The 25700-nt window shown below is 37.7% G+C and overlaps 2 protein-coding genes across 2 annotated transcripts in view; one reads left to right on the top strand and one right to left on the bottom strand.

The window, feature by feature from the left end:
* MTBP (MDM2 binding protein) overlaps window positions 1-852 on the bottom strand; it is a 32334-nt gene extending 31482 nt beyond the window's left edge. Inside the window, exon 1 of the mRNA XM_026110074.2 lies at window positions 654-852. Within this exon, the coding sequence (XP_025965859.2) occupies window positions 654-837 (184 nt within the window). The 5' untranslated portion in view covers window positions 838-852. The remainder of the gene's footprint in view (window positions 1-653) is intronic.
* Window positions 781-25700, top strand: MRPL13 (mitochondrial ribosomal protein L13). The gene is made up of 8 exons (XM_064507834.1): window positions 781-862; window positions 1272-1395; window positions 1785-1837; window positions 5300-5393; window positions 7009-7069; window positions 15505-15591; window positions 17519-17640; window positions 20060-25700. The coding sequence occupies exons 2-8, from the start codon at window positions 1274-1276 to the stop codon at window positions 20175-20177; spliced, it is 657 nt and encodes a 218-aa protein (XP_064363904.1). The 5' UTR covers window positions 781-862; window positions 1272-1273; the 3' UTR covers window positions 20178-25700.

The following is a 25700-nucleotide window of genomic DNA, read 5'->3' as shown; positions in this document are numbered from 1 at the left end:
TGAAAGAAAAAAAGCGTTTCTTCAGTCTACTCCATTACAAAAGTAAAATCTTGGTTTCTTGCATATGGAGTGTAAACTGCAGTTTAATATTACAAGTTCAGTTTTAATCAAAACATCGATGTAAACATCTATGTCAACTACGGATTTCTCAGGAGGCCCAAGCGGCAAAGCTTCAAAGAACCTAGTTAAACTCTCGCACGTCTCTGGAATGTTCCACACAGCCAATGTCAATGTTGCAGTAAGACACAGAAATACTGAATTTTTGAGGGTTTAAGTCATTAGAGGCCCTTACTCTGACAGAAAATGGCTTTAATACGGTAGAAATCAAGAAAAAGCTAAAGCGGAGCCAGCATGATCTGAGTGCGGGTCCTAGACCAGTAACCTTAAAAAACAAAAGCCCTCGTCAAACAGGCCGCGGTGTCTCTGAGCCGAAGGCACCAGCCCCCCGGATTAAGCCCCAGTGACTCGGGCCGCGACGCCCCGCGCCCCCCGAGGCGGCGGTGTCCCCGGCCTTAACGCGCAGCCCTTTCTCACCGCGCGGCGCTTCGCTCGCGGCCGTTTTCGGCGCGGCCCAACGCCCCCCCCGGCCTCGCGGAGGGGCGATGGCGCGGCGGTGGCGGCCGCCGCCGTGTACCCCCCGCCCGCGGCGGTACCTGCTGCGGGCGCAGCCGCCGCGCCGCCGGCCCGGCGCTCCTCCCAGCGCAGCAGCAGCACGTAGCGGTCCATGGCGGTCGCCGCTCCAACCGCCCGCGCCGCTGCCCTCGCACCGCCCCTCACGGCGCGGCGCTTCCGCTTCCCGCTGCCGGGGGCGCTTCCTCCACCGGCGCGGGCCGCCATGGCCAGCTTCACCAAGGCGGCCCAGGTGAGCGCGGCCCTGCCGCCTCGGGGCGCAGCCAGCGGGAGCGGGCCCGGCGCGGCGCGGTGCCCCCGCGGTGCGCGGCGGGGCTCGAGGGCGGGCTGTGCCCCTCGCGGAGGGGGGCGGGGGCATGATGCAGGCCGGCGGCAGGAGGGCTCCGTTTCTGCCCCCCCCCCCCAAATGCCCAGAGTTGTTAGCTTCATACTGTTATTATCACTGTTATAAGCACTTATAACTTAGTGTGATGCAATAAATATATCAATCACAATACATAATAGCCTTTTCCCTTGCGAATTTATTCAGAGAGGGTGTGATCGAGTATTTATTGTATCTTGAAATGCCAAAGACGCGTTGATCTGCTCGGGCATTTATTTATGGTAGCGCGTTCGTTAAGCCAGCGTCTCGTTCCCCTCAGCAATGGGCGACCTTCGCCCGGGCCTGGTACCTCCTGGACGCGAAGATGCAGCCGCCAGGGAAGATCGCGGCTGTGACCGCGGTGAGGCTCGAAGGCAGGCACAAGCCCATCTATCACGCGCTCAGTGAGTATGGCCGTAGGCAGAAGCAATCCTGCTTTCCTTCCTCTGCTTCTTTCGATTTCGGTTTTAAAATCAAGCCTGATTTATAAGGTTACATTTTTCAAGCCTTTGTAGAAGTCTCCGTTTTCCCTCTCGCCTTTGGCCTTTATTCCTCTCCACAGCCTTATGTTACCGTTTTGGCCAACCCATATAAAGCTTATTTTTGTTTATTTACTTATTTATTTCCTCTTAATAATTGTATTACAGTGCCGTTGTGCTCCCATTTTCTTAAAAGCTTGAAATGTGTTTCTTTTCATTTATTGTAAACATAAAGATTTAGCTTTCAGCACACATAACAAAACGATGGTGTGAGTCTTGTTTAAAGGTCCTGAATAACACTTTTCAATGTATAGCTGCAAAACACCACAGAATCTTGGAGCGACTCTTAATTCTGCAGAAGGTGCAGGTAAGTCCTGTATTCTTGAGAAGCCTGGGACCTGTATGTGATTTCCAAATGGTAGATGTGATCGTTGTTGAAAGATATCTTTCTGTTTAAATGAAAAGTTTGTTTTGGTTATCTCCTAATTAGAAGATTCCACAGTAAAGACTTTGTCTTTGATCTTGTGTATTATTTGTGCTACCATAGTGTCTTCCACACTGTGATAAGTAGTAAAAAAGTGATCCTTACTCAAAATACTAAAATTGATGGTATAATATTCGCTGTAATGCTCATGCAAACTTTTGAAGAGATGTTACTGAAACAGAAGTGAAGCATTAAACTTCAGCTCCTACATGTAGAATGTACATCATAAAATTAGTCTTTTTCTGAATTTCAAAATAAAAGGTATTATACGTAGTGTTCTCAAGATTATTTAAAAACACAAATTCTACTTCCGCAAAATGTTTTTTATCCACAAGATGTCACTGGAGACTAAGGCTGTTTAAAAATTAAAGCAGACAGTGGGAGGAAATGTTTTTTATTGTCCTCTGGAGAAGATCTTTCATCATTTGCTTTTATATTCTTTAAATTATAAAATCCTGGAAAGTTATTTCAAGGATGACTCTATTTGGTCTAAAGCATTCCATAAATCAGTACCAAATGCATTATACCTATTTAGTGTACTTATGAAATATGAAAGTAGAGATTAATATCCAGTATTGATGTTGACAGACTGCTACTATTAAGAGACAGTTTGTACTCTGTAAGAGAGTAGAGTATATGTGAATTTGCGGTTGATGTATTCAACAGGTTATTTCAAACTAGCAAGAAATATTTTAATATCTATGAAAGAACAGTTCCTTAGATGGAATAACACAGATTTTTTTTTTTAATTAGGTACAAGGACATGATTATTCTACAAAACCATTATTTCACTTATTGTTTTGAAAAGTATGGGGAACTAAACTTAAGCTATGGGTAGGGAAGGAAAGAAATTTGATTACATTTACCTTCTGTTTTAAGGGTAGTCTTCCATTGTTCTCTGAAGTATCACGCTTTTAGATGCTGCTGAACCGTATGGCTTAAATAAGGTGATGCAGCTTGTCATTTGTGGGGTTTGGACCTAGACTTTCAGATTTCTTCTGCATGATTCCTTCTCTCCACCTTGACTCTTTCCCTTGCATCCTATGTTTTTGAGCAGCTTGACAATACAGAATCAGAAATAGTAGCTAGGTGAGCCAGATTTGCCAAAATATGGACAGCCTGGTTCCTTATATTGCATTGTCAGTAAGCACAGATGAACCTGTTACGTTGTTTGGGCAGTATTTGCTGCTTAAATGACTGATCTCTGCATCCTTGAAGGAGAAGACTAGGCTGGATGAAGTGTTCTACAAGCCAGATCTAGTGCAGGTGTCACTCTAGTTTGGAATGTTAACTTTTCTTCCAGGCATTATAAGCTAAGACTTCCTTTAAAATGAAAAATTTGGCATGTAGGTTGTCAGCATTTGACAGTGTGGTGCCTGCCTTCGATCAGAATTTAGTCCTTGATTAAAATGTATGTACCTGAATCATGTGTTTTTTACTGTGAGATAAGAATTACTGAAAATTTATAAACCTTCACTTTCAAAATTATTTTTCTTGATATAGAATGGAATTACTGTAGTGGCTTACATAGTGTTTCACCTGAGGAGGTACAAAACGTGCTATATGTAACAAATAATATGTAGCATAATAAGATGTACTGGCCTTGTTTTTGTGTATTTTTTGAGAAAGTATACTTTATAAAAGAATAATTCAATATTATGGTGTGAAAATACTCTGAAAGAAGAGTTTTCTTGCATGATTTTTTGAATGTTTTTCAAAAATAGGATGCAATTTGACTGTGTTTTTGCATACAGTAAGTTTTTTTTACTTTCTTCTTATTGAGTACAGCCATTCCTGAGGTGGTGGGAGCAACACTGTTTTAAAAACAAGTGGAGAATAATATATTAACTTGAAATTTCAAAGGAGACCTGAGGTATACGTAAACTTGATCTACTTTAAAGAGAACAGGTTGCACTCACTATTCACATAGGGTGCATGTATCCCAGTTAATCTTTCTGTTGGCTCTTTATTGATCATAACTGGTCTGTCAGTGTACAGAATTGTTAATTCAGTATTTATTTGAGTGGAGAACTGTTGGCAAGAGTTACTTTAGATTCACCTGTTCTGTCATCTTCCGAACTAAAGAAGAAACCAAAAAATGCGCAAAGTCTAATCAGATCTCAGCTCCCTATCAAATTCGTTTATACACAAACTTCTTTTTAGAAGTGATCTGCCCGTGATGAATGGCTGCGTCACAAAAGACAAATTGAAGCTGTGCTGCTGTGCTTGCAGCGTAACTGTAGTCGGGAGTAGGGCTGTAAAGGAACACAAGATTGTGAAAGGGTAGAAAACTTAAACAGTATGTGAAAGTTGCACTGATGAATTACAGGCAGTTATAAAAAGTGCATGCCTAGTTTTAAGTGCATTTTAGTGTAGCTGGTTTGTTTATCAGTTATTCAAAAATGCTTTCATCGATAAAGCCTCTTCAAATACTTGCATAGTTTTTAATATGGTACTGCATGTGGGAATGAACTTTGGACAAATCTTCTTCCACTTATTTGATTGAATGAGTGGCTGTAGCTTATGTAAAAGATCAAGATGATTACTTTTAAAATGAAAAACTACATCTTTTTTCCAAAGATATTTTTGAGATAGTAAAGTTTGTATAAGTATTTTTTTAGTAAAGGAGGTCTGTTGAAGTAACTACTACTGGCAAGGTATTGCTGTTAAAATGCAGATTCTGCATTTAAAAAACTATTGATGTGAAAGTTGCTGATAAAACAGGAAAAATCTTGAACATATCTGTATCTCCTGTAACACTCACTGTTGCTTGACTCTGGTGAGAATGTTTTTGCCTAACAGTTAACTTGAAATCTTTGTTTCCTATTTATATTTAGACCTAGGCTGTGATTATTTGGTAGGATTATTTTACTTACCCAGAATATTCAGTCTTCTGATAAACATTGTTATTGTTTTATAAGAAAGCCAAAATTAAACAACAACATTAAATATGTGTAGAATTGACCTTTACTTTTTTTTATACTGAATTTTTGAAGTATAGGTGCATATGCAACATAATGTGTTGAATAAAATAATACACTTGCCTGTAAGCCAGACTTACAGATCTTATGGGAATAATTGCAATGGTTTAATTATCTAGTCTAATGATATTTTTACCTGCTTCACCTTCCTTCTAACTTGAGAGTCCTAAGAAAAATAATAATGAAGTTGGTATTTAAGTATAATTTTGGATGGAGTGACTCAGAAGGCTCAATCTTTCCACTTAAGCGTTATGAAGTATGTATGTATGTGCTGTTATTTCTGTATTGCGCATTTTACAGCTATTATTTTTGTTAATTACTCCTCTGGTTCTCTTAATATTTTCCACTAATTTCTATCTTGTAGGTGACTGTGGAGATCATGTTGTCATAATAAATACAAGGCATATTGCCTTTTCTGGTAACAAATGGGAACAGAAAGTATACTCTTCACATACTGGGTAAGTGTTAAATCGCTTTTTAATGAACATTCCAATGAGTTAGCACTAAAATTCATCTTCTGTTTTCTTAATAGTTAATGTCTTTTGTAGCATGTTGAGTCAAAAGGAATAGCTCCTTACATGTTTTGTTTTGTGTTTGTGTGTATTAAGATATTCAAAAAGGATGCAAACCTTTCTTTGCAGTGTATATTGTTAGGGAAATAATCAGACTCGTGAGAAGTCAGAGCAACGGAGTGAGTTAATGGAGGGAGTTAATGGAGTGAGTGTCAAAACTGACATATTCTTGAATCAGAGGACAGAAAAAAAGAAAAGAAAAAGAAAAACTAACGTGTACTTAGTGTTGATAGGGTTGGATCTCAGAGATTTAAATTTCTCCTAAAGTTAGTATGAAATGAGAGTTAGTAAGTTAGTAAAAAATAAATTTAATACATTTGGATGTATATAATATTGTAATAATATTGTATAATACAATATTCTGACAGACATAACTTGCTTATAGCTGGAATTGGAATAATCAATTACAGACTATATTGCAGTGATCAGTTAACTCAAATAAAAGCAGTTGCTCCTATTTCATACAGTGATAACACTAGATAATTAATCTCTAAGAGTTAAATTAATCTCTAAGAGTTAAAATGTATGCAGTTGGGAAATGAATAAGCGGTGTTGAGAGAGCTAATTTTGCTAGTACTGATATTTCAGTCCTGAAGCTTTTGTAGAATTGCTGAAAAGTTCTTCTTCAAAGTTGGTGGAAATTAACAGATTTTTATTCCTTCCTCCCTTACCCCTGTGACTACTTGAAACTTGCATACAAGTATTTTGTGAAAAGCACTAGTGTAAGTAGATAGATTGGTTTTGAATAAGTGAAAGGAATTGTGCAGCTAAGATAAGTATGTAAGTCTGTGTAGCTCCCTATGTGGAGATGTTTTAACAGATGTTTTAATGGGCTTATTTGCATTCACATAGGTTGGTTCCTAATAATGTAATTAAATTGAAATTAAAGCCAGCTTTACCTGACATCTATGTAATCTCTTGCACCACTGTATCATCTAAAGTATGTATTTAAATGTGAATTAGCACAATTTCATCAAATCACAAAGACTTTAGAAAGATAGACACCTTCCACTACGCTTTTATTTACATGAAGTTATGTTTTATTACTGTAGATATGCCAAATCATGGTAAGGCGTGGCTAAAATATTAAGAAAATAATAAGTAGTATTCAAAATGATTATCTCATGTACATCAGCCCCAGTCTGATTGGGAGCTAATCATCTTGAACATTTTGAAGTTTTATACATCTTACTCCCATTGTATTCTGCATCTGACATGGTGTATTTAACAACACATCCATCTGCCTGTGAATAATAATCCTTCAGTACTCAAGTGAATGAATAAAGAACAACAAATAGTGATAAATGGTTCCAAACTTAGATACTTGGCAGAATAGACTGCTTCTAATATAAAGTAGTTGTTGGCTTCATGAAAACATTCTTTTTTGAAGGCTTATAATAAGACACATAATAAAGCTGTTTTTTAAGATACAGTTATATTTGTGTTAACATCATGCTTGAGCATATAGTCTTAATTCTGTATGTTTGTTTTGCTCTTCTAGATATCCTGGTGGTTTCAAACAAGTGACAGCAACTCAGCTCCATATGAAGGATCCAACTGCTGTAAGTGTTTCTCCTTCTTCCCCCTCATTTGTAGTTTGGTTTGTTTCCATTTGGTTAGTTCTCCTAAACAAAAGGAATGCGATTACCAGCACGTCTAAAGCTAACTTACAAACATCCTACCAACAGCTGTCTTGGCTTGTGACAGTGTATTTGTAAGCAGTATGTTTTGAGGTTAGATTGTAGCACGTGCACTTTCTTGATTCTTCCATGCTGTCCAAATGGGCAAATCAGATTCATTTCCTTCACTCACTTTTGTTGTCTGATTGACTTGCTTTTCATTTCAGAGGTCTGACCTTTCTTATAAATTAACCAACCCAAGTTAGACTTAGCTAAGCTGTACTTCCGCTTAGCGACCCTACTGCTTTCTTAAAAGCTAGCAGGAATAAAGCTGATCTTGAAAATGTGAGGAAATACACCTGCCTCTTTCTACCAGTAAATTTCAACTGTAAGTTTTTTGGGTTTTTTAGATGTTCTGTTTAATCTTCTCTGTGACGCTGTGTATTCAGGGTCTATGAGCAAACTGAAATGGTGATTACATTGAACTTAAGCGTCTTTAGTAACTGTCTGTGTTAGACAGTATTAGCCGTGTTGATGTGTTTATTACTGATTAAAAAATAGGGCACTAGAGAAGAAGTTTTTTTTCCCCCTTTTTTGAAATGTTGACTTACACCAATACAAAATTCTGCAAAGGTCTTATTTTCCCTTACTTCTGCTAGGCTTTTCAATCCTCAGCATTGGAGGATTGAGTTCTGTACATGCCAGTGTTTTGGAATATGATATGAAGCCCACTGAAGTTAAGATATGTATGTTTGCTTTTGACTTTCAGATGCTTTGTCTTAGGTCATCTTATATATGGAATACTAAAAATGTTTCCTTCTTTTCCTAGAGAATTTATATCTGCTGCAAAATTCTTGTTTTTTTATCAACGATGTTTTATCTGTGATATGGAAATCCCACTTTATTCCAAAATTGTTTTTTACAAGACATTGTACAAGTACAGAATAAAAAAGCAGACTCTGCAAAATGATTTGCTTGGGTTTTTTGTTTGTTTTAGTTTAGTAATTATTTTTTATTAAAAAATGAAGTGGTGAGATGAAGTCTCATGGTTCAATATTTCTTTGTGGAAATTTTCAAAACAACTGAAGTGCTTTTGAGAGCAGGCTCTAGCATAGTTGTAATTCTGTTTTGGAATTACCAGTAGTTCCATGTCTAAAATGGAGTCTTCAACCTTTTTCATTTGTTCTTCAGCTAGAAGCTATACACTGGGAGGCAGTGTAACACAACTTGTTTGGTAGGCCCTGAGAATTGGATGTTCTATAAATTACCTTTTGGCATTCATTCTGAAATACTTTTTTTCTTGCCAGACTCGTAGATGAATTTTTCTGGAAACAGAGAAGGATTAAATGCATTGCCAATAGTTAAAACATGTTGGACAGACTCAGCAAATGGTGATGTGGCTCAGGACTTGGTTTAACTTAGCAAGAAACTTTTTTAAACAGAATTCTGAAGAGCCCTCAGCAATTAACTCTTTCATTCTATTCAAGATAAAGTGTTTGGATGTCCCTCTCGTAAGGGTATCTGATACATATTTTGTGTCATACTATAAATAATAGTGGTGGATTTGGCATGACTGTGTATATAGCTGTTACAGTTTTTGACTTGCCATTGATATTATGGCTAGAAACATTTGTTTACTAGTTGAACTGTTCCAGTGTGACATACACTGAGATGTGATAAAGATGGAAATTATGATGGTGTTTTTATTAAGCTCATTTTCAGAACTAACTATTAAAGTTGGTACAGAAGAAGGATTGCTGTGAAGAAGGCCAGTGCTTAGTCTAAGTAGCATTTGGATCCTCAAAATATGATCTAAATGATGCATAGTTATTGTAGAGGCTTTATATACCAGTTTATTTTCCTTTTCTAAATCTAAAATGGACTTTTTAAAACTAGATTAAATCCAATTTCTGTGAAGCCAGTGGAATTAGGTAGGTTGTAGGAAACAGAATGTATCTTTTTCAGGAATCAAAATCTTACTTCTGTAAAGCATTGTTTTCATTCTGGAGGCTAGTACTTTTCCTCTGCCCTAATTCCTGTAATCTCCTGCTAGTTTGTCTTGATAGTGCTTCACTAGGTGAGTCAACATTATTTTTGGAAGTAGTGATGTTATAGAAATTAAGTCATTAAATTAATGGAAGAGGCTACTTGCAAAGAAAAGGATGTTGACATAAAACCAGCTGTAAACTTGTGTGGAGTTTGCAACGGATATGACAACTTCCAGTTTATGTAAGGAATAGATTTAAACTTACAGATTCTCCATGTGCACATACAGTATTACTCTAATGCTGTTTAGCATTATCTTTAATTACATCCGTCTAAATTCAAACACAAATCCAAATATAAATATTTTTTCATTACAATTTTGTTTAAATGTGGTTTCTAGGATACACATAGACTTGTTTTAGGAAAAGCTGGCACACAGCTAATTAAAACAGTGGGTTATAATGAGTAATTTGATGCAAAGTAATATGGTATACATTTGCATGCAGGGCTGAAAGTCATAACTACAGTTGTCAGAATTTAGACCTATTTACTGCAATATAGTTGTATGATCATCCTTGATCTTTCCAAGTTCCTTCAAAAGGTACCAAGATAGAGGTGGATGATGATCTGATGATTTCACTTTATGTAGTTGGACTTCAACCTATTTATTTTACTAACTTTGGAATTTTGTTTTCCTTGCAGATAGTAGTTAGCGTTCAATAAGGATATGTGCTAAATTTTGAAAGCACATGCACTGTTTTGTGTAGGATCATAGGATGATTCAGGTTGGAGGGGGCCTCAGGAGGTGTCTAGTCCAACATCCTGCTCAAAGCAGGATCAGCTCCTGGGTCAGACCAAGTTGTTCAAGCCATTACCCGGTCTGGCCTTGAAACCTTCTAAGGACAACCTCTCCGGGCAACTTTTTGCAATGGTTGACTTCTTTTCTCATTATTCTTTTCAATTCAGAAGAAAGTATACATATTGCAGGTATTTAATCTCAGGTGTATAATTTTGTTTCCTGTGAGCTAGACAAAATTTTATTATTATTTCCTCTTTTAATTATCTTTCATGTTCATGTGGGACAGTGGATACAAAATGCATAGTTGCATACATAGTTGCTGCACAGTTGATATTTTATATAGTATGTGTAGTTCCACATTCGTTGTGCTGCTTTTTTCAGAGCTCTTTGGAAAGTTTTGTGTTCGTGGAAAGGTAGAAGCTACAGCACACTGCCAAAAAGATTTTAAAAGTAAACAAGTTAGCACATTTTTACCTTCAGAACCTTTGATTTCCTGCATGTGCATGTATGTGTCTAAAATTTCTGATGTTTTCGGTTTTCTGTTACTCTGGAGAATAGCAGAGAATGGCTCTCTTCTACTGGACTTGGCCAGACTTTTTCAAGAAGTGTTTAATGGAGAAAAAATAGCTTTTCTCATGCTCCAGCCTTTTCTTTCTCTACTTAGATTTAGTGTAAATTCTTGGATGGCCCACAGAGGAAGGTATTTAATATGTTCTTCAGGTGCAGCTTGATAACAGCTTGTCGCTGTAGTTTGAAACAGTATCTCTGTTTTTCAGGTTTATACAATTCTAATACTCTGTATGCTACCACTACTCCTTTAGGAACAGCATTAATTTTCATCGTAGGCTGCTAAGAAAAATCTGTTTGAAAAGTTGGGTGTGTTTTCTTTTCCAAGAGAGAGCCTTTCAAAAATAAAGGAAACAGTTAAACCTTTTTATTTGAGATGCAGGTGTTTGGAATGCACAGGAGTTTGGGGTTCTCTTTTTCTTTTCTTTTTTCTTTTTAAACATATCTGCAGAAGTCTTGTTTAGCTGGATAAATGCTGACAGGCGTGATACCAATATTTTCAAAATTAGTCTTCTAAATGCTTGATGTGGGAAGACTATATACTTTTAACAGTTGGAGGTTTGAGAGAGTAAAAAAAAATGCGGATTTGGCTGATACCAAATACTCAGTAAGATGACTGGCTTTTGCAGTACGCAGGGGCTGTATTGCCTCTGACAAAGAAATAATGGACAATAACTATTCAGAATGAATGCTACCTGCTAAGTAAGGTTATTAAGCAAGGCAGGGTAAATCAATGGAAATAGGCCTCGAGGAAGCCTCTGGGGGTGTCAGTGTTGTTCAGCTGCTGGCACTGATACGAAGGAGCTTAAAACATTCTGATTCTGCTTTTGAATGCTCTTTAGCAACCACTTGCATGTACTGACTTGCCATTATAGCAGCCGAATAGTGACCTTTGAAGAAAAACTTGGACGGAAAACATGGCTAAATCTTGCTGTTGATATCTGAAAGCCTCTTTTCTTTCCACCAGGGAAAGCAAGGGATAGTTGGTAGAATAATATGCACGTACTAAAGGTCTGTTAATAAAACACCACATAGAGTTTTCTTTTATGACTGTGGGATAGGGAATGTTTTTTAATTAAGTAGAATAAAACTTCAAAGTCCAGATTAGTAGGAGCACAGAAGTTAGTATGGCATGGAGGTGAGAATATTGTTATGGAATCTGGTTTCTTAAAATTTCTTAGTGCTCTGAGTAAGACTTAGAGCTAGCTTGATCTGTTGCTTCCTAGTGGATAAATTATTTTGCTTAAAAAAGTCTTACTCCATTTATTTGGGGCCTGGATTTGCAAGGCACTGATATTCATTCAAAGAATGCATTATACTTTTAAGTTTTTAAGTGCTGAACAGTAGTGAAAAGCAAAATGGCATGCAATGAAAGTTTAATTCACCTATGATCAAATTATTCCTATGGCAATATTAAATGCATTCATTTCTGCTGTATGACTCACATAACTGTCAAAGGCAGAATGGTGAAGGTTTATGTATCCTTACATAACTTTAGTGAAAAGAACAGTACTGTATACAGTATTTCTCTTTAGGATTTCTTTATTTTAAGTAATGCTCAACCAGGTTCAGGTAACAGGAGAGCACTATTGTAGCTAACTTAACAACCTATAAATACTGCTTGTTGATGCTGCCTTTTATGTTAGGCTAGCTTACTAGAATAGCAAAAGCAGCCCGTACAACATCAGTTAAGCCTGTCCTTTATCAGCTTTGACTTGTCATAAAACAGCATGAGATTTTGACTGTAGGCAAAGTTAGGGGCAAGGAGCTGGATGTAAGCGCCGTCCTTTCTGGAGCAGCATTTGGGGCTGCTTTGGCTCACAGCAAGATCTTTGAGGGCAACATTGCAACGAAGGAAGCTTGAGATTTTCCAGCACTATCTTCTCTGCCCTGGCTCCCCACGTGGCCTTCTGTTATGTGCTTTGGAGTAAACTACCTTGAGTTGCTCAGTATTAAAAGTACAGAGTAGCAGGGCCTTGTAAATTCATGTTCGAGCTTACTTAGCAACATACCTATTTGGCTTTTTAAAAATCTCAAATGATAGTTTATCTTCTTTATTTTCTTCTTCTTCTTCTTCTTCTTCTTGACCAAAGTGAATAAGCTTGCGGGGAAGGAGGGGTAAATCAGCCTTTGACTGATTCCAGCAAAGAAATGATGTTCTGCTGCAGATTAGGTGTGTTGACCAGTGAGTGTAAAGGATTTATGAAGTCAGTTTGGATCTTTGCTCCCTGTCTCTTGCCCCTGCTGTGAGTTGCTGGCACCGGGATCGTGCATGCCCGAACCCCCTGTCTGGCAGTGCAGAATAGTGTCTGTTTCACATGAAGGTGATTTTTCTGCTCACACAGACCTTGCAGTAATGCAACTCTTGTGTACGGAAGGAGAGGGCGGGAGGCCAAATCAGCCTCTCAGTGGCATGGAAGTTGGCAGAGAGCCTGAAGCAAACCTTTGCTTGTGCTTACTGAACTAAGCATACCTAATTACAGGTACTGGTATTGAATGTCTAATTACCTATGTTTCATTCTCCAAATCCTGCTTTCATGTTAGCCTCTGGTCCCCTGAAGTTGTCAGATATGCAGTGTAGAAAGTATTTCTTCATTGTTTAACTTGTACCTATAAATCACTCATTCTTTTCTAGTATGACTTTTTAATAGGCACCTTTTTGCAAAAGAATTGTTCTCTTTGTAACGGGACTAAAAAAATCAGATCAGCTTCAGCAGGCAGAAAGAGCTGCAACCCAAATAGACCGGCAGTTCATCTAGTTCATTGACCCATTCCAACAACTGTCTGTGCTTAATGCTGCGGAGGAAAATGAAAAATCTGGCACAAACATCTGTTCTTTGAAGAATTTGAATATTTAACAAAGTTCACTGAAGTAAAGTCACTTTTTCTATTGGAGTAAAATCGTTAACAAATGAGCTCTGTGTTTCCATAGCTCGTAGGTCAGGTGTTTGACCCAGTGTACGTACAACTTATTAATCTACGGATTTAACACTGATTCTATCACAACCTAAAGTTAGAAGTAATTTTCAGACAAATAAATCCTTATAGTTGGCAATATTTTATGAAGTCAGTTTTAGATCTATTTTGTATATTCAATGTCTATAAAGAAAAATACTGAAGAGAGGAAAATAAGGTAAGAAAGGAAAATGAGCTAATGGGAAAAGGGCTGTTCGCATGAGCTGTTGTTAATGTCCAGGTGTATTCTTATTTTGTTACTGTATCTCACTTGATCATCAGTATTCAGTCAGGTAAATCAGTGAAGGTTCATTTGAATCTGATTTTGCCTTTATCTAAGCACATGATATAAGGAACTAAATAAAATGTAGTTTGCTGTGCAAGCGTGGCTCATTTTTATCCTTTAAAAAAAAAACTAATTTTTTTTTAAAGAGATGATGTCAGCACTAGTGATTACTCTGCCTCACTTGTTTCTATCATCTTGATTTATTATATTTTTCTACAAATCTGTAGTACTGGCTGTGTAACATTTGAAAATCTTCATTATTTTGAGACTTCTGTAATGCCTTCAGAGTATCTCATGGCATATAGCAAATACTTATGAGGATAACAGACAACAATGTTGTCTTAGTAAGTTCTCTCTCAAGCCTATGAATGGCAAAGTGGAAACTTTTGAGACCAAACTATCCAAATGTTTGCTAGCTTGAGAGTCCAAGTAGTAATGTTCGCAGGTTCAAGAACCTGCGCTTCTCATGAATTTCAAACACTTAACCATTCTGTCTTTCAGATGTTAAAGAGTGCATGTTTCCAGCTGGGAACTGAACGTTAGAGAATGTTTCTAAAAATTTTGGTTTAATTGGTTTAATTTTATAAATGCAACTTTATTTAACTTTATTAAAGCAACTTTGTTCAATATGCTTTCCAAAATATCCAGATGTGGTACATTTGTGTTTAATGTACTGCATTTCAGCATGGCTCACTGGCTTCAACTTAACATTGCACTAAGCACGGTTACGCAGTTGCTGATTCGGAGCTGGCTTGTGTCTGGCTGGCTTGGAGCATGGGCAGAGCAGTCTTGCTTCTACTTACAAATTACATGTAGATCTACCCCTAAAAGACTTGCTGTCCTTCATAGAAACCCTTTTTGTCTCCTACAGTCTGTGCACCTTGTTTTATATCAAAAAATGTTCCCCTTATGGATGAAGTCCATAGCACTGCGTTTCTTATTTAAAGTGCAGATATCTATACCAGGATCCAAAACAAATCATGCTGAACTGTGTTGCTTTTCTATAAGCATCATGTATCGTAGATGTACAGATTCTATTCACTGCTGATGCTCAAAAGTGGGATCATTCAAGGGAATAAATTATAATTACATGTAGTGTGTTCTTGATGCAATGTCTTGGTATGTCAGCTTTGCATAAGATATGATACATTAATTACATAGAAACATCAAACACAAGTTACAGTGTTAAAATAGATGCAGAGAATGCTTGGTGACTTTGTTACTGCTGATGCTCAAAAGTGGGATCATTCAAGGGAATAAATTATAATTACATGTAGTGTGTTCTTGATGCAGTGTCTTGGTATGTCAGCTTTGCTTAAGATATGATACATTAATTACATAGAAACATCAAACACAAGTTACAGTGTTAAAATAGATGCAGAGAATGCTTGGTGACTTTGTTACAGTGTAATTTTTTTTCTCAATAACATATCTATAAACATGTAATATGGTACTAGCATCATGGAGTTGCTACAAACTTACCAATATTTTGGCAAGTCTAATGATCATATTTAATCATCCACAATGCTAAATATAACTTATAAGTTTCTAAGCTGACATTTTTTTGTATGACTGATCTTGTTGAGAGAAAGTGTTCCCTCACTCAGAACAGTATGTCTAGAGCATCTTCTAAATGTGGTACCAAGGTTCTTCAATATGGAAGAAGTCGACTAAGAAGAGATTTGGAGTCTAGTGGAATGGGCAAAGGGAAACATTTCTTATCTTTTACCTGTTGTTTCTGGCCTTTCTCATATATTTTTTTGTTACCATTTTCTCTTTCCTCAGATTGTTAAACTGACTATTTATAGAATGCTTCCAAAAAACCTTCAGAGAAGAACTTTGATGCAGAGGTTGCACCTGTTCCCAGATGATGTAAGTCAGTGGTTTTGCACAGTTTTCATTCCTGTTTGCTTTGGAGGTGAAGAGCGGGATGTTAGCAGTAGCAAATCTCTTGTCATAAAAAGGTAGATGAATTAAAAAAAAAATCAGGCTCCATTTTATTTATATATGTAAATACATATTATACGTTCATAATTTTTTATTAATCCCGAAAGTGTGACATCTGTGAGAATTAGTCTTTTGTATTTAGGTTGAACATTTAGTGTGAAAAGTGCAATAGTGTCAATAAAATTTGGTGGACAGATTGTTTTGCATACTCTGCAGTGATAGTTGTAATGGAAGATTCGTGTCTACTAAAAGCCACAGAATGAAGATTTCACAGGTTATGTCTCGTTTCTAAAAGCACAGAAAGTAATGGAAAACTTTGACTGTTGCAGCTTCCCCAAGCATGCTTTTCCAAGAGACAAAAAATTTAGCAAATTCTGAAGCCTAATGCCTTTATGCAGGTGGGGATTTGAGCCCCATCTTCCCCAACAAAGGTATTTTTAAGACTTTTGGGACATTCTGGGGGGAAGGCAGCACAAAACAGTCTTAGAATTGACATTTTGTAACAAATGAATGGGGGCAAAAGAAAGGTGTTTGTACTTAGGGCAGGGGAACAGAAGATTGTATACATGTGCTTTATAAGGCACTGTTGTTTCCTGTACGGAGCTTGAAGAGCTTTACACCCTATTTTATGAGGTATTTTAGCTCAAGCAGTGAACTGCATCTTTATTATGAACATGCTAATTACTGTTTTTGAGAAGAACCTTAGAAATTGATTATACTTTGATTCTTGTTCCTCATCCTCTCAAAATAAAAACCAAAAAGCAGATATGGTTCTTCTATGTGAAATGTGAAATGGCATTTTTGTTCTTGTCAGTGTCCTTTAATAGATAAATGCTGATTCTGAGATTCTTAGCACAAAGCAAACACTTGTTTCCTTCTGATCTTTGAAAAAGATTAAAATAAAAAATAGATTTCAATTGTATACGTTTTATATAACAAAAATAAATGATTGATTGGTAAAGGTAGGGTTCAGTTTTTGTTAGCTGCATAAGGCAGTCAAAATCTTTTCTCTCCAGTTTTAATGCTTTGTAATCCTATCACTTTTTTTCCTGTTTCTTTTACAAAAGAACTTACTTGATTTTCTTCTTACTACATTTGTGAGCCGCTACACAGTACAATAAGTTCTTGTGACTAATAATCTATTAACTCTTATTTTTAGAAGCACTGTTTTCAAAGTAGTGATGACTGTGATGCAGCATCTGATACAAATGGTCTGGATCTCATTTCTCTTAAGCCTCTCTGCTTCCACCTTATCAATACCATCGTTGTTGTCCTGAATTACTTGGCAACACATTGGTGTGTATGTCCAGGCTTGAACTTCAAGGAGTGTGTAACAGGATTCTTTTAACTGTCTCCTAAAAAGAGTTATGAAATGTGAGATCTTCAATGTGAAAATTTAGTTTTTTCTCCATTTTTCTGGAAGCTTCAAAATATATAATCAACTTGAATTTGGTTGTATTTTTATGGCTGTTAGCTTTTTTACATTAGTACCCATCTGCTCCTCAGTTCTTCTGAGAATCATGAATCATAAATCATAAATTTTGATACATAAAATTGTAGGTAAGGATTGAAGAAAGGTTTTTAAAAATATTTTACAGGTGTTTATTTTGAGGACCTACTATATTATGTGTCTTCAAATGCCAGTGAAACTAGTTGTACTGAAGTTGTTAGCGCCAAGTGTGTTAAGTAAGTTGAATCATTTAGTGCAGAATGTGACTGATTTTATGTGAAAAACGTGGCGTGTATATAAATTAATACTTATTTAATGTTTTTTCTTTAGTGTTTTTGTTCTGTGTAAAAGATTTATTTTTTTAACAATCAGATAGCTAAAACTGTGCTTCACCTACCTTAGGTTATCCCAGAAGATATACAGAAAAATCTGGTGGAGGAGCTTCCTCAGCCACGCGCAGTCCCTAAGAGGTTAGATGAATATACGCCAGAAGAAATTGCTGCCTTTCCAATGGTTTGGACTCCGTGAGTATCTTAGATCTTTAAAAAAGGAAACTTGACTGAATACATGATGTATTGGCCTCTAACAATATGAGTAAGAAAAAAAGTAATGATTTATCTCTTCAAGTTATGTTTTTTTGGAAGGAGGAAGCAAAGAATGAGCATATTAGAAGGGGGTGGTTGCCACTTTGTTCTTGCTTCTGAAAAGCTCCTGAAAATAATATTTTCAACTTTGCTTTGTCAAAGTGTAGTCAAGCAAATGCTTACTCAGTCACTCTCTTTGAGCTATGAATATATGCTCTATATTATGTAATTGTCTGCTATAGCCAAAGGAAACCCCACATGGTTTTGTGAGGAAATGATTCATATAAAAGAGTCATCTTTCGATTTTCTAAAAAAGTGGGAAAGAGTTCTGCCAATTCAGATCTTGGAGAATGGCTCTTTCGCAGGGAACACACCACATGTTTATTTTGATAAGTACTTTCTTTTCAATATGCAAAATCAGTTCCATAATCTTTTGTTTTGTTGTGTTTTTTTTTTCTTATGCCACCAAATGAAACACTGAGTCAACCTGTTAGTGGGCATTCATGTCATTTTCTGATTAGTACTAGTGTAATTTTCCTGTCTTCATCTGAGAGTCGTGTTTAGGATCTCATTATGGTAGACAACAGAAATGAATGTGAAAATATTCCCCTTTCCCTGAATATTCTAGTCAAATTCCAGAAGAAATGTAACCAGTAAGGAAGTGAGCAAAGCTGTAAATAGGTTAATACAGATACCAACTTGATGGTCTTGAATAATATGTTCAGTTATCTAAGTAAGTACAAATGATTTGCTGTTCCAGAAAGCTATTAATGTCTTCTAATTCACAAGCATTCTATCTTCAATTAGGTTTCTGGTATTTCTATTGCTACAGTAGTTTTTAAAAGGTGATTGAATTCCTGCTTCTCTTTGTCCTTTTTAAAAAAAAAAAAAAAAAAAGAAGTGTTCCTGCATATTTATTTGTACAGTAATCCTAGAGAATTGTCCTGGTATGAGCCTCAAGTAGTATCTCATCCTTTTGAATAGTCCCATTGAACCAGACATCGGCTGTATGTGGGCAGAGGTCAGCTGCTGAAATGGTAGTACCTTATCTCATGAGTCTGCTTAAGATGCAGTCTCTCAGGTGCCTTGATAGGTGAATGATCATTTGATCTTGTTAAGATCAGTAGGACTTAAAAGTAGAACTTTTGCGGAATTGAACCCTTTGTATTTTAATATGAGTATTTAATAGGTTCAGTGTAGATTTTCATGTCTGGCTGATTCTAGAACAGTATTGGAGAGGGATCTGTAGCAATTATGAGGTTTAGATTTAGTAAAGACTAGATAGTAGCAAGCCATGTACAGTAGAGAGAAAACATTGTACAATTCAGAAACCAGTAACTCTTTCAAACAAAGGAAGACTTTAAATACAAAGAAAAGGGGACTGGTGTTTTAAGTAGGAAGGTAAAGTTTATCTGGAGGAACAAAATAAAATTTTAATTAATGAAGTGAAGGGGAATTTCACACTAGAAAAATATTCTGAAATGGTCTATAAGCAAATAAGCAAAGCAAATCATCTTAGTGCATGGCCAATACTGTTAAAATACTTTAAAAAGAGGCCTGATGCTTTTTTGGCTAAAATTTATGTTAAAGGTTTTTTGTTTTTTTTAAGTGAAACATTTTAAAATATAGTGTGTATTTTCTGTAATATAAAGCACATACAGATAGTGCTTTACCCCTCATGGGCTGCAGAGATCGGTTGACAAGAGATGGAACTTTTCCAAAGGGAAACCTGTAATAGGATAACATAAATGGATGCTTAAGAAGGATTTGTCGCGGCCCGAAGGGAGTCAGTTCAGGACGACCTCCCTCCCCTTGGGGCCAAACGACCAAGCTTGTGATGCCCTTGGACTGAATTAAGGTGAAACGACACCAGCCAACCAGTTTTAAGATTTATTAAGGAATCAACTAACTAGACACGTCCCGCATCACACGTTTAGGGAAAAAAGAGGAAAAGGAGAAGACAGAGAGAGAGAGAAAGATAGATATCACCACCCGTGGATCCAGCGGTGTCCCGTTGGTCCTCTTCTCTTGGGAGTCTCGGTGGCGGGGGGGGGCAGCGGCAGGAAGCTCCCGTCTGGTTCCACTGACTCCGCTCCAGTTCCTCAGTCGTCGCAAGCAAGCCCCCCCTCTATTCACGCCGTCTGCAGTTTTTATAGGTTCTTGCCCCACCTCCGGGAGGTGCTTCCTCACTTTCCATGCAGATTAACTGTCATGCGCAGTCCGCCCTCTCGGAACCTTCCAGAAACGGGCTGGGGCATCTGGGGGTCTCCTGCTCATGCGCAGATGGCAAACGAGTACGTGCCGTTCATGCCCTAGAGACGACCTTCTGCCCTTTTCGCGCCCTTTTTACCTCCTGCAGATGCACGAGGTTGTTACCTCGCGGACGGCTCCCGGGGGCACCAGCACAGCATTGCCCGACACACCTTGGCAGCAGCGGCTTTGCAGCAGCAGCAGTGTCGAGACAAAACTGCATGTAGAGAACCGGTCCTCTACAGGATTTACTTGTAATTCAAAACAAAGGTGCACACACAGTTCCTTTTATATACCAACAGCTCTCACTGCTTAAGCCAGACAGATGCAATTAAGAAATCCCAATAATAAATATTACAGATGTCTGTATCTGTTTCACATGTATTTATAAGATTTGTATTCCTTTCAGGGGAAAATTGAGCAACATTCCTTTGTTTCTGTCACATGTTTAACAGAAACACAATTTTTAGTGAAATTTCTTAATGTTAGTCAGCTTTTGCTTGCAAATCCTTGTAATAGAAGGCAAAAGTTAGGCTAGACAAATGTCAGAGTTAAGTAAAAAACCTGAGTAGATATATATAATACATATTTATGCTTGCACATCCACACACACAGTATTCATACTGAATTGCATTGATGCTGAATATTAAAGATGGGGTATGAAGCCTTTCATTTATGGAATATTTTTCCTCTGCTTTCAGTAATTAAACTTAGTGAAGCATGTGTTAACATGAGGGTTGACTACATCCCTTGGATGTTTTCCTTGTCTGGCAGTCAACGTACAGGTGCTGAATAAACATTTAAGTGGATTCCAAAAAAGGAAGTGTAGGTCTATAAATGGCTATTAAATATGATTTTCTAAATGTGACTGCTGGCTCAGGAAGTCCTAAATAGTACTGTGAATTTATCCTATTTCTTGTATTTTTTTCCCCCTGTGAATCTGTTACTGCGCTGACAGAACTTTGATGTGACCTAGAATGGCAGATCTTACATGTGTTTATTAAATAAATGAATAGTTGCTCATCAGTCTAGAAAGTTTTCAGCAGCCCTTTGATGATAAAATTTGAAATGTATTGATTTTTTAATACTGTGCTTCCTTTAAGTGTCAAACACAAATAGTTGTTAAGTATTAAGCAAGCAGACCACAGTTTTGGTCTGGAGCCTTCTAGATGATCAATACAGATGACTTGTCCTCTTTGGGTCACTTTTGGTATTTAGAATTTAATGTATTTTTGGTAAAGAAAGTTTAAACATCTGGTGAATGTTGTATGGAGGACACTTATAAGGAGTGTGCAAAAAAGAAAAAGAGCATGTTTGTTTAGGTATCAAACTAGATGCTCGGTTGTGATAGTGCTTGCTTAATGTGAGTTGCCTTAGCCTTTGTTCTAAAACAGGGGAAGGACATTAACAGCATAAAAAGAACAGGATTTCTGAAATTATTTGTGTTGTGCCACACTCCTCCTGTGTTATCATGAATGCGGGTAATACTTTAAACACTACTTCAAAAATCAGGTGTCCTTAGGCTCCTGAGCCTTGATGATTCTAACATAAAGTCTGTGCAGAAGTGAAATATAATCTGAGGCACATTAGTGTAGCCACAGTTGTAATGGAGCTAAGTCCTGTAATGCGTTAAACAAGACTAGTAGCAACCATCTGTTTTCTCACCCTCTCTTTAGGGTGGAAACAAGCAGATTGGTTTTGGCTTTTTCCAGATATACAGATTGCTATTTTGTTTTTTAAAAAGGCAAGATTATCCCCTCTGCTAGATGGAGTGGAAAATGCTGAGATTCTTTTGCCTGCAGTTCCTGTGAGATTAATTTGACCTCTGCACAAATGACCAGAATTGTACAGTGCGTTAGAGTAAAGTTGATAAACTTCACATGCTGTATTATACTCTCACATAACAGTCTTAAGTACCAACACTCATGAAGATTGTTACATGAAACAGCTGAACTGTTCCTATTGAACAGGAATCTGGCAGTTAACTTGAACTAGCTAACTGAGAGTGTCACTGCTGTCAGAGGGAATGGTGCTGCATTGCCAGATTTGGAAACGCTTTCCTTTGTCCTCCCGCGGTGCTGTAGTCTTGCTGGAGTTCATCTTCTTAGTGCTGGGCCACCTTAATTGTGTTGACAGATAGTCCTATATGGTAGAGGATAAGTAAACCTTGATGCCATCTAATTTAGTCATTGCTGTCAATGTAAATCTCCTAATAGCTTCATGTTAGCATTGAGAAGATGACTTGAGCATGTTGATTCTTGGGAAAATCTGCAAATAAGAAGACTCTCTTGAAGCCAGAATTGCCTTCCTCATTTGCTGGAGGCATTCACTCAGAAGGAATCCAGAGAATCGAGTAAACATGTACCCCTTTTTTCCTATTTCTCTGCTCTGCAGGGTTGTCCTGATAGATGTTTGAAAAGTGCTATCTGTGTGCAGTTGGGGTTTTTTTGTTTGTCTGTTTGTTTTAAATCCCTGCCAGTTAGAGAGGTTGGGGAGTGCTTTACACAAGAGAGACACAAAGGCTTACCTGGCTGGTTGACTGCCACACCTGCTGCTGCCTTAGAAGCCCTGCAGCTGCAGCAGATTTGGGTGCTTTGAACTGAGAAGACAGTAGTGTTTCCTCTGTGGGATGAGTGGGTAACTCAGGTGCATGTTCTGGTGAGAAGAAGCAGGGAATAGCTGGACTTGTGGGTGAATGTAAGTTTGCTGTGCAACAAAAGAGCATTAGAAGACAAATGATGGCTAGAGTTAGTGGGCTATAGGTGGGACAGGGAGAAACACAGGGAAATTTGAGAGAACTTTAGGGCTCTGAGTGGAGAGACTGGGCCAGAAGTTTCCTTTCAATCACCTACTCTAGCAGGGACCTGTTTTGAAAGCAAGAGTACATTCCTAACGCTGCAGCCATACCTTCGCTTTATACAACTATTGGATTATAGTCCTACTTTCTTTTCTGCTCTCAGGAATTGGTAAGTTCTCATACAGAGATTAAGAATGAGAATGATTATCTGCCATCCCTCCGCTAGCCGCAGGGCTCATCACCGTAGTCAGTGTTGCAATCTTAGCTTCTTGTCTTAGCCTGCCTCCAGACTACTTTGGATGTCAGATACTAGTGTCAGCTAGATGAGTTTTAATTTAACCTTCAGCTCACTTCTTGATGCTGGGCAGAGTTTCCAATTTGAAGTAATGAGAAAAAAGTAATGCTTTTTCCTTTTTCCTGACAGAGGGAATTTAATATATTTCAGTGATTCTGCAACATTCACAATGTTACAGGGACAGGAATAGAGCAGATTAGTTGTGAAATAAAAGATATGGAATTGAGCAAATTTGTAAAATAACTTTCTGATTTGATAAGTAGAACACAGAAGAAGCCTATAAAAAGGGATTTAAAGTGAATTGTAGTGGTCACTGTTCTCAGAGTAGAGTGCCAGCTGGAACGCCTGATAATAGACAGGCACTAAAAGAAAGGCAGTAGGAATACACAGCTATAATAGACTCTGCTGTGCTCTGAACTTTATTAGTGTGTGTGAGCCCATGGAAGAGGTAGTGTTTGTATTATTGCTTTGAGAGACAATAGAAGCAAGAAAGATTTAAGCATTTACATATACTTTAATGTTTATAGAGAAAAAGGTTCTTTTAAAAATGAGTCTAAAATGGGATAAAATACTGTAGGCAGCTTTGTTCAACAAACTGAAAAGAAGCTAGTTAAAATATGATTGTATAAATCTAATATTCTTTACAATTTGTAATGTACCAAAAACCTCAACCATCTAACCTCAGATTTTTGTCTGAAAACATTTTAAATGTGAAGGAAACATCAGCTGTTTTTTAGCAAATATTCTCAAGCCCCAGTAGGTCTTGAAATCCAAATATTGCAGGAACATATGTGTATCTCCAAATGCAAAACTGACTTTCTGTCCAGTTCCCAATCATTTTAGGCTTTTTTAGTTGACAGTTGCCCAAAGAGGTCATAGAGGCCTGATGCCTCCAGCCTCGGAGGTATTCAGAACTTGACCAGACAAGTCCTTGAGCAACCTGATCTAATGCTGGAGATAGTCCTGCTTTGAGTTTGGGGGAGTTGGAGCAGATGTGGTCCCTTCCAACCTAAACTATACTATGGTTCTTTATATATGATGAAAGTAAACAAACAGATGAAAATTTTAATAAACCATGTTTGAAAACCCAAAAGCATACGTTCTCAATAGTGTTAGGTCTATTTATTTTTTCCTGTGGCTGTTATTCATTACCCTGTACTGGAGCCTTAAAGGTCTGGGTGAGAACATATGGCACTGAAATGAGTACCCTTTTCTTGTCTCTGTATCCTGCATGTGAACTGCATTTGGGGTATCGAAGGGCTGTATATTTACTGTTGCATGCCTTTTGGACTGTGAGTTTCTGCAGGGCCCATAGGTAGCTTCCAAGCGATGAGTAGTCCCTACAGTAAATGAAGGATACAGAAAGACTGTAAACTCACTCTTTCTTCATGTCGTTTCAATAAGTCATTCTGACTTATGTGACATTCTCTATCCTCCGCTAAGTTTTGAGCCTGTTGACTACTCTGCTTGACAAAGAGGGGAGGAAAAATCAAAAACTTGCTCCTTTGACTGAGTTTGATTTGTGGCTTCTTACTGTGAATGAATCTGTTATTTTAAGTTTTTTCAAGGTTTCAGACTGAATGTTTTTAAAGAGAGCTTTAAACAGAAACCGTCGTTGAATTCTCCAGGCAGATATGACTTAAAAGGACAATTCTGTTTGTGTACCTGTCTTCTAAAAGCAGGGATACATCAGATTTACATGAGCTTAAATTTTCCCATTACCTACTATCTGAAAGTTGTCTCTCTCACTGTTTTTAGATAGTGAACTTTTAAAGACAGGAAATTGTTTTTGAAGGTGTAGTTTAAAATTACTTAAATCAGAATGTTACCAAATATATAGAAAGACAACTCTGTGGTATTCCAGTTAGATGGCTACTTTCCTGAGAGTTTCCCATAAGGAAATAAAGCAAGAGTCTGATTTCTAGGAGTGCCCCGAGTTTGTTGCTGGTGTGTATACGGAGTGCCTGTTCTACTGCCAGGCCTAACAGGAACTCTCCATGGGCCTCTCTGTAGGGCAGACAGTCTCCCACTTGTCTTCCTGGGGAAAAAAAAGTCATTAAACGCTCCTGGTATTTTTAAAACTTTATGTATTGTAAACTCTGAAATTTGATTTAAGAAAACCAAACACCTTTTTAATGTTTATTTATTCTGAGCAACTTCCCTGATTTTCTAGCCCCCTTCTCTACCTCTTGCTTTGAGGCAGGGGGTGGCAGAGCCTAGTCTGAAGACAGAATTTTGTTTCAGCTGAGCACAGTCCCAGTTACGACAAGCAAAGTCTCAGCTGTGGCACTGTCTGTCCCCCATATGCTGAGCGACGGGGTACTTCGGTACCCTGTTGGGGGCAACAGTGACGGGCAGTTTTACTTCATGGAGATCTTGATCTGCTGATTTCCTCAGACAATGCTACAGGAAGCCAACACAAAAGGACACTTGCAGTTGATGTGAAGCCCGTAAAATGCTTTCTGTTCTGCAAGGAAAGTATGAGATATAAATGAAAAATCAGAAACCATTACTCCAGCTATCTGAAGAATCTCAAAGAAAGCTGTGAAGATCTCAGCCAAAGATGGTGGGGTCTTGAGCTACTTGTTAAGGACCATCTCAAGTTTGTTTATGAGTGTTTAAAAATTCTGCACTGAAATAAACATATTCCTCCAGTCA

Source organism: Dromaius novaehollandiae, chromosome 2, assembly GCF_036370855.1.
Source record: "Dromaius novaehollandiae isolate bDroNov1 chromosome 2, bDroNov1.hap1, whole genome shotgun sequence".
Classification (NCBI taxonomy): Eukaryota; Metazoa; Chordata; class Aves; order Casuariiformes; family Dromaiidae; genus Dromaius; species Dromaius novaehollandiae.
The sequence above is the reverse complement of the archived record's forward strand: the minus strand, read 5'-3'. Positions and strand labels throughout refer to the sequence as shown.

Excerpts from the sequence above, each read along its gene's own strand:
- MRPL13 (XM_064507834.1), top strand. The coding sequence starts at position 1,274 with ATGGGCGACCTTCGCCCGGGCCTGGTACCTCCTGGACGCGAAGATGCA. Across the intron at positions 1,396-1,784 it reads GCCCATCTATCACGCGCTCA|CTGCAAAACACCACAGAATC; the intron begins GTGAGTATGGCC and ends TTCAATGTATAG. Across the intron at positions 17,641-20,059 it reads TTTCCAATGGTTTGGACTCC|ATGCACGAGGTTGTTACCTC; the intron begins GTGAGTATCTTA and ends TACCTCCTGCAG.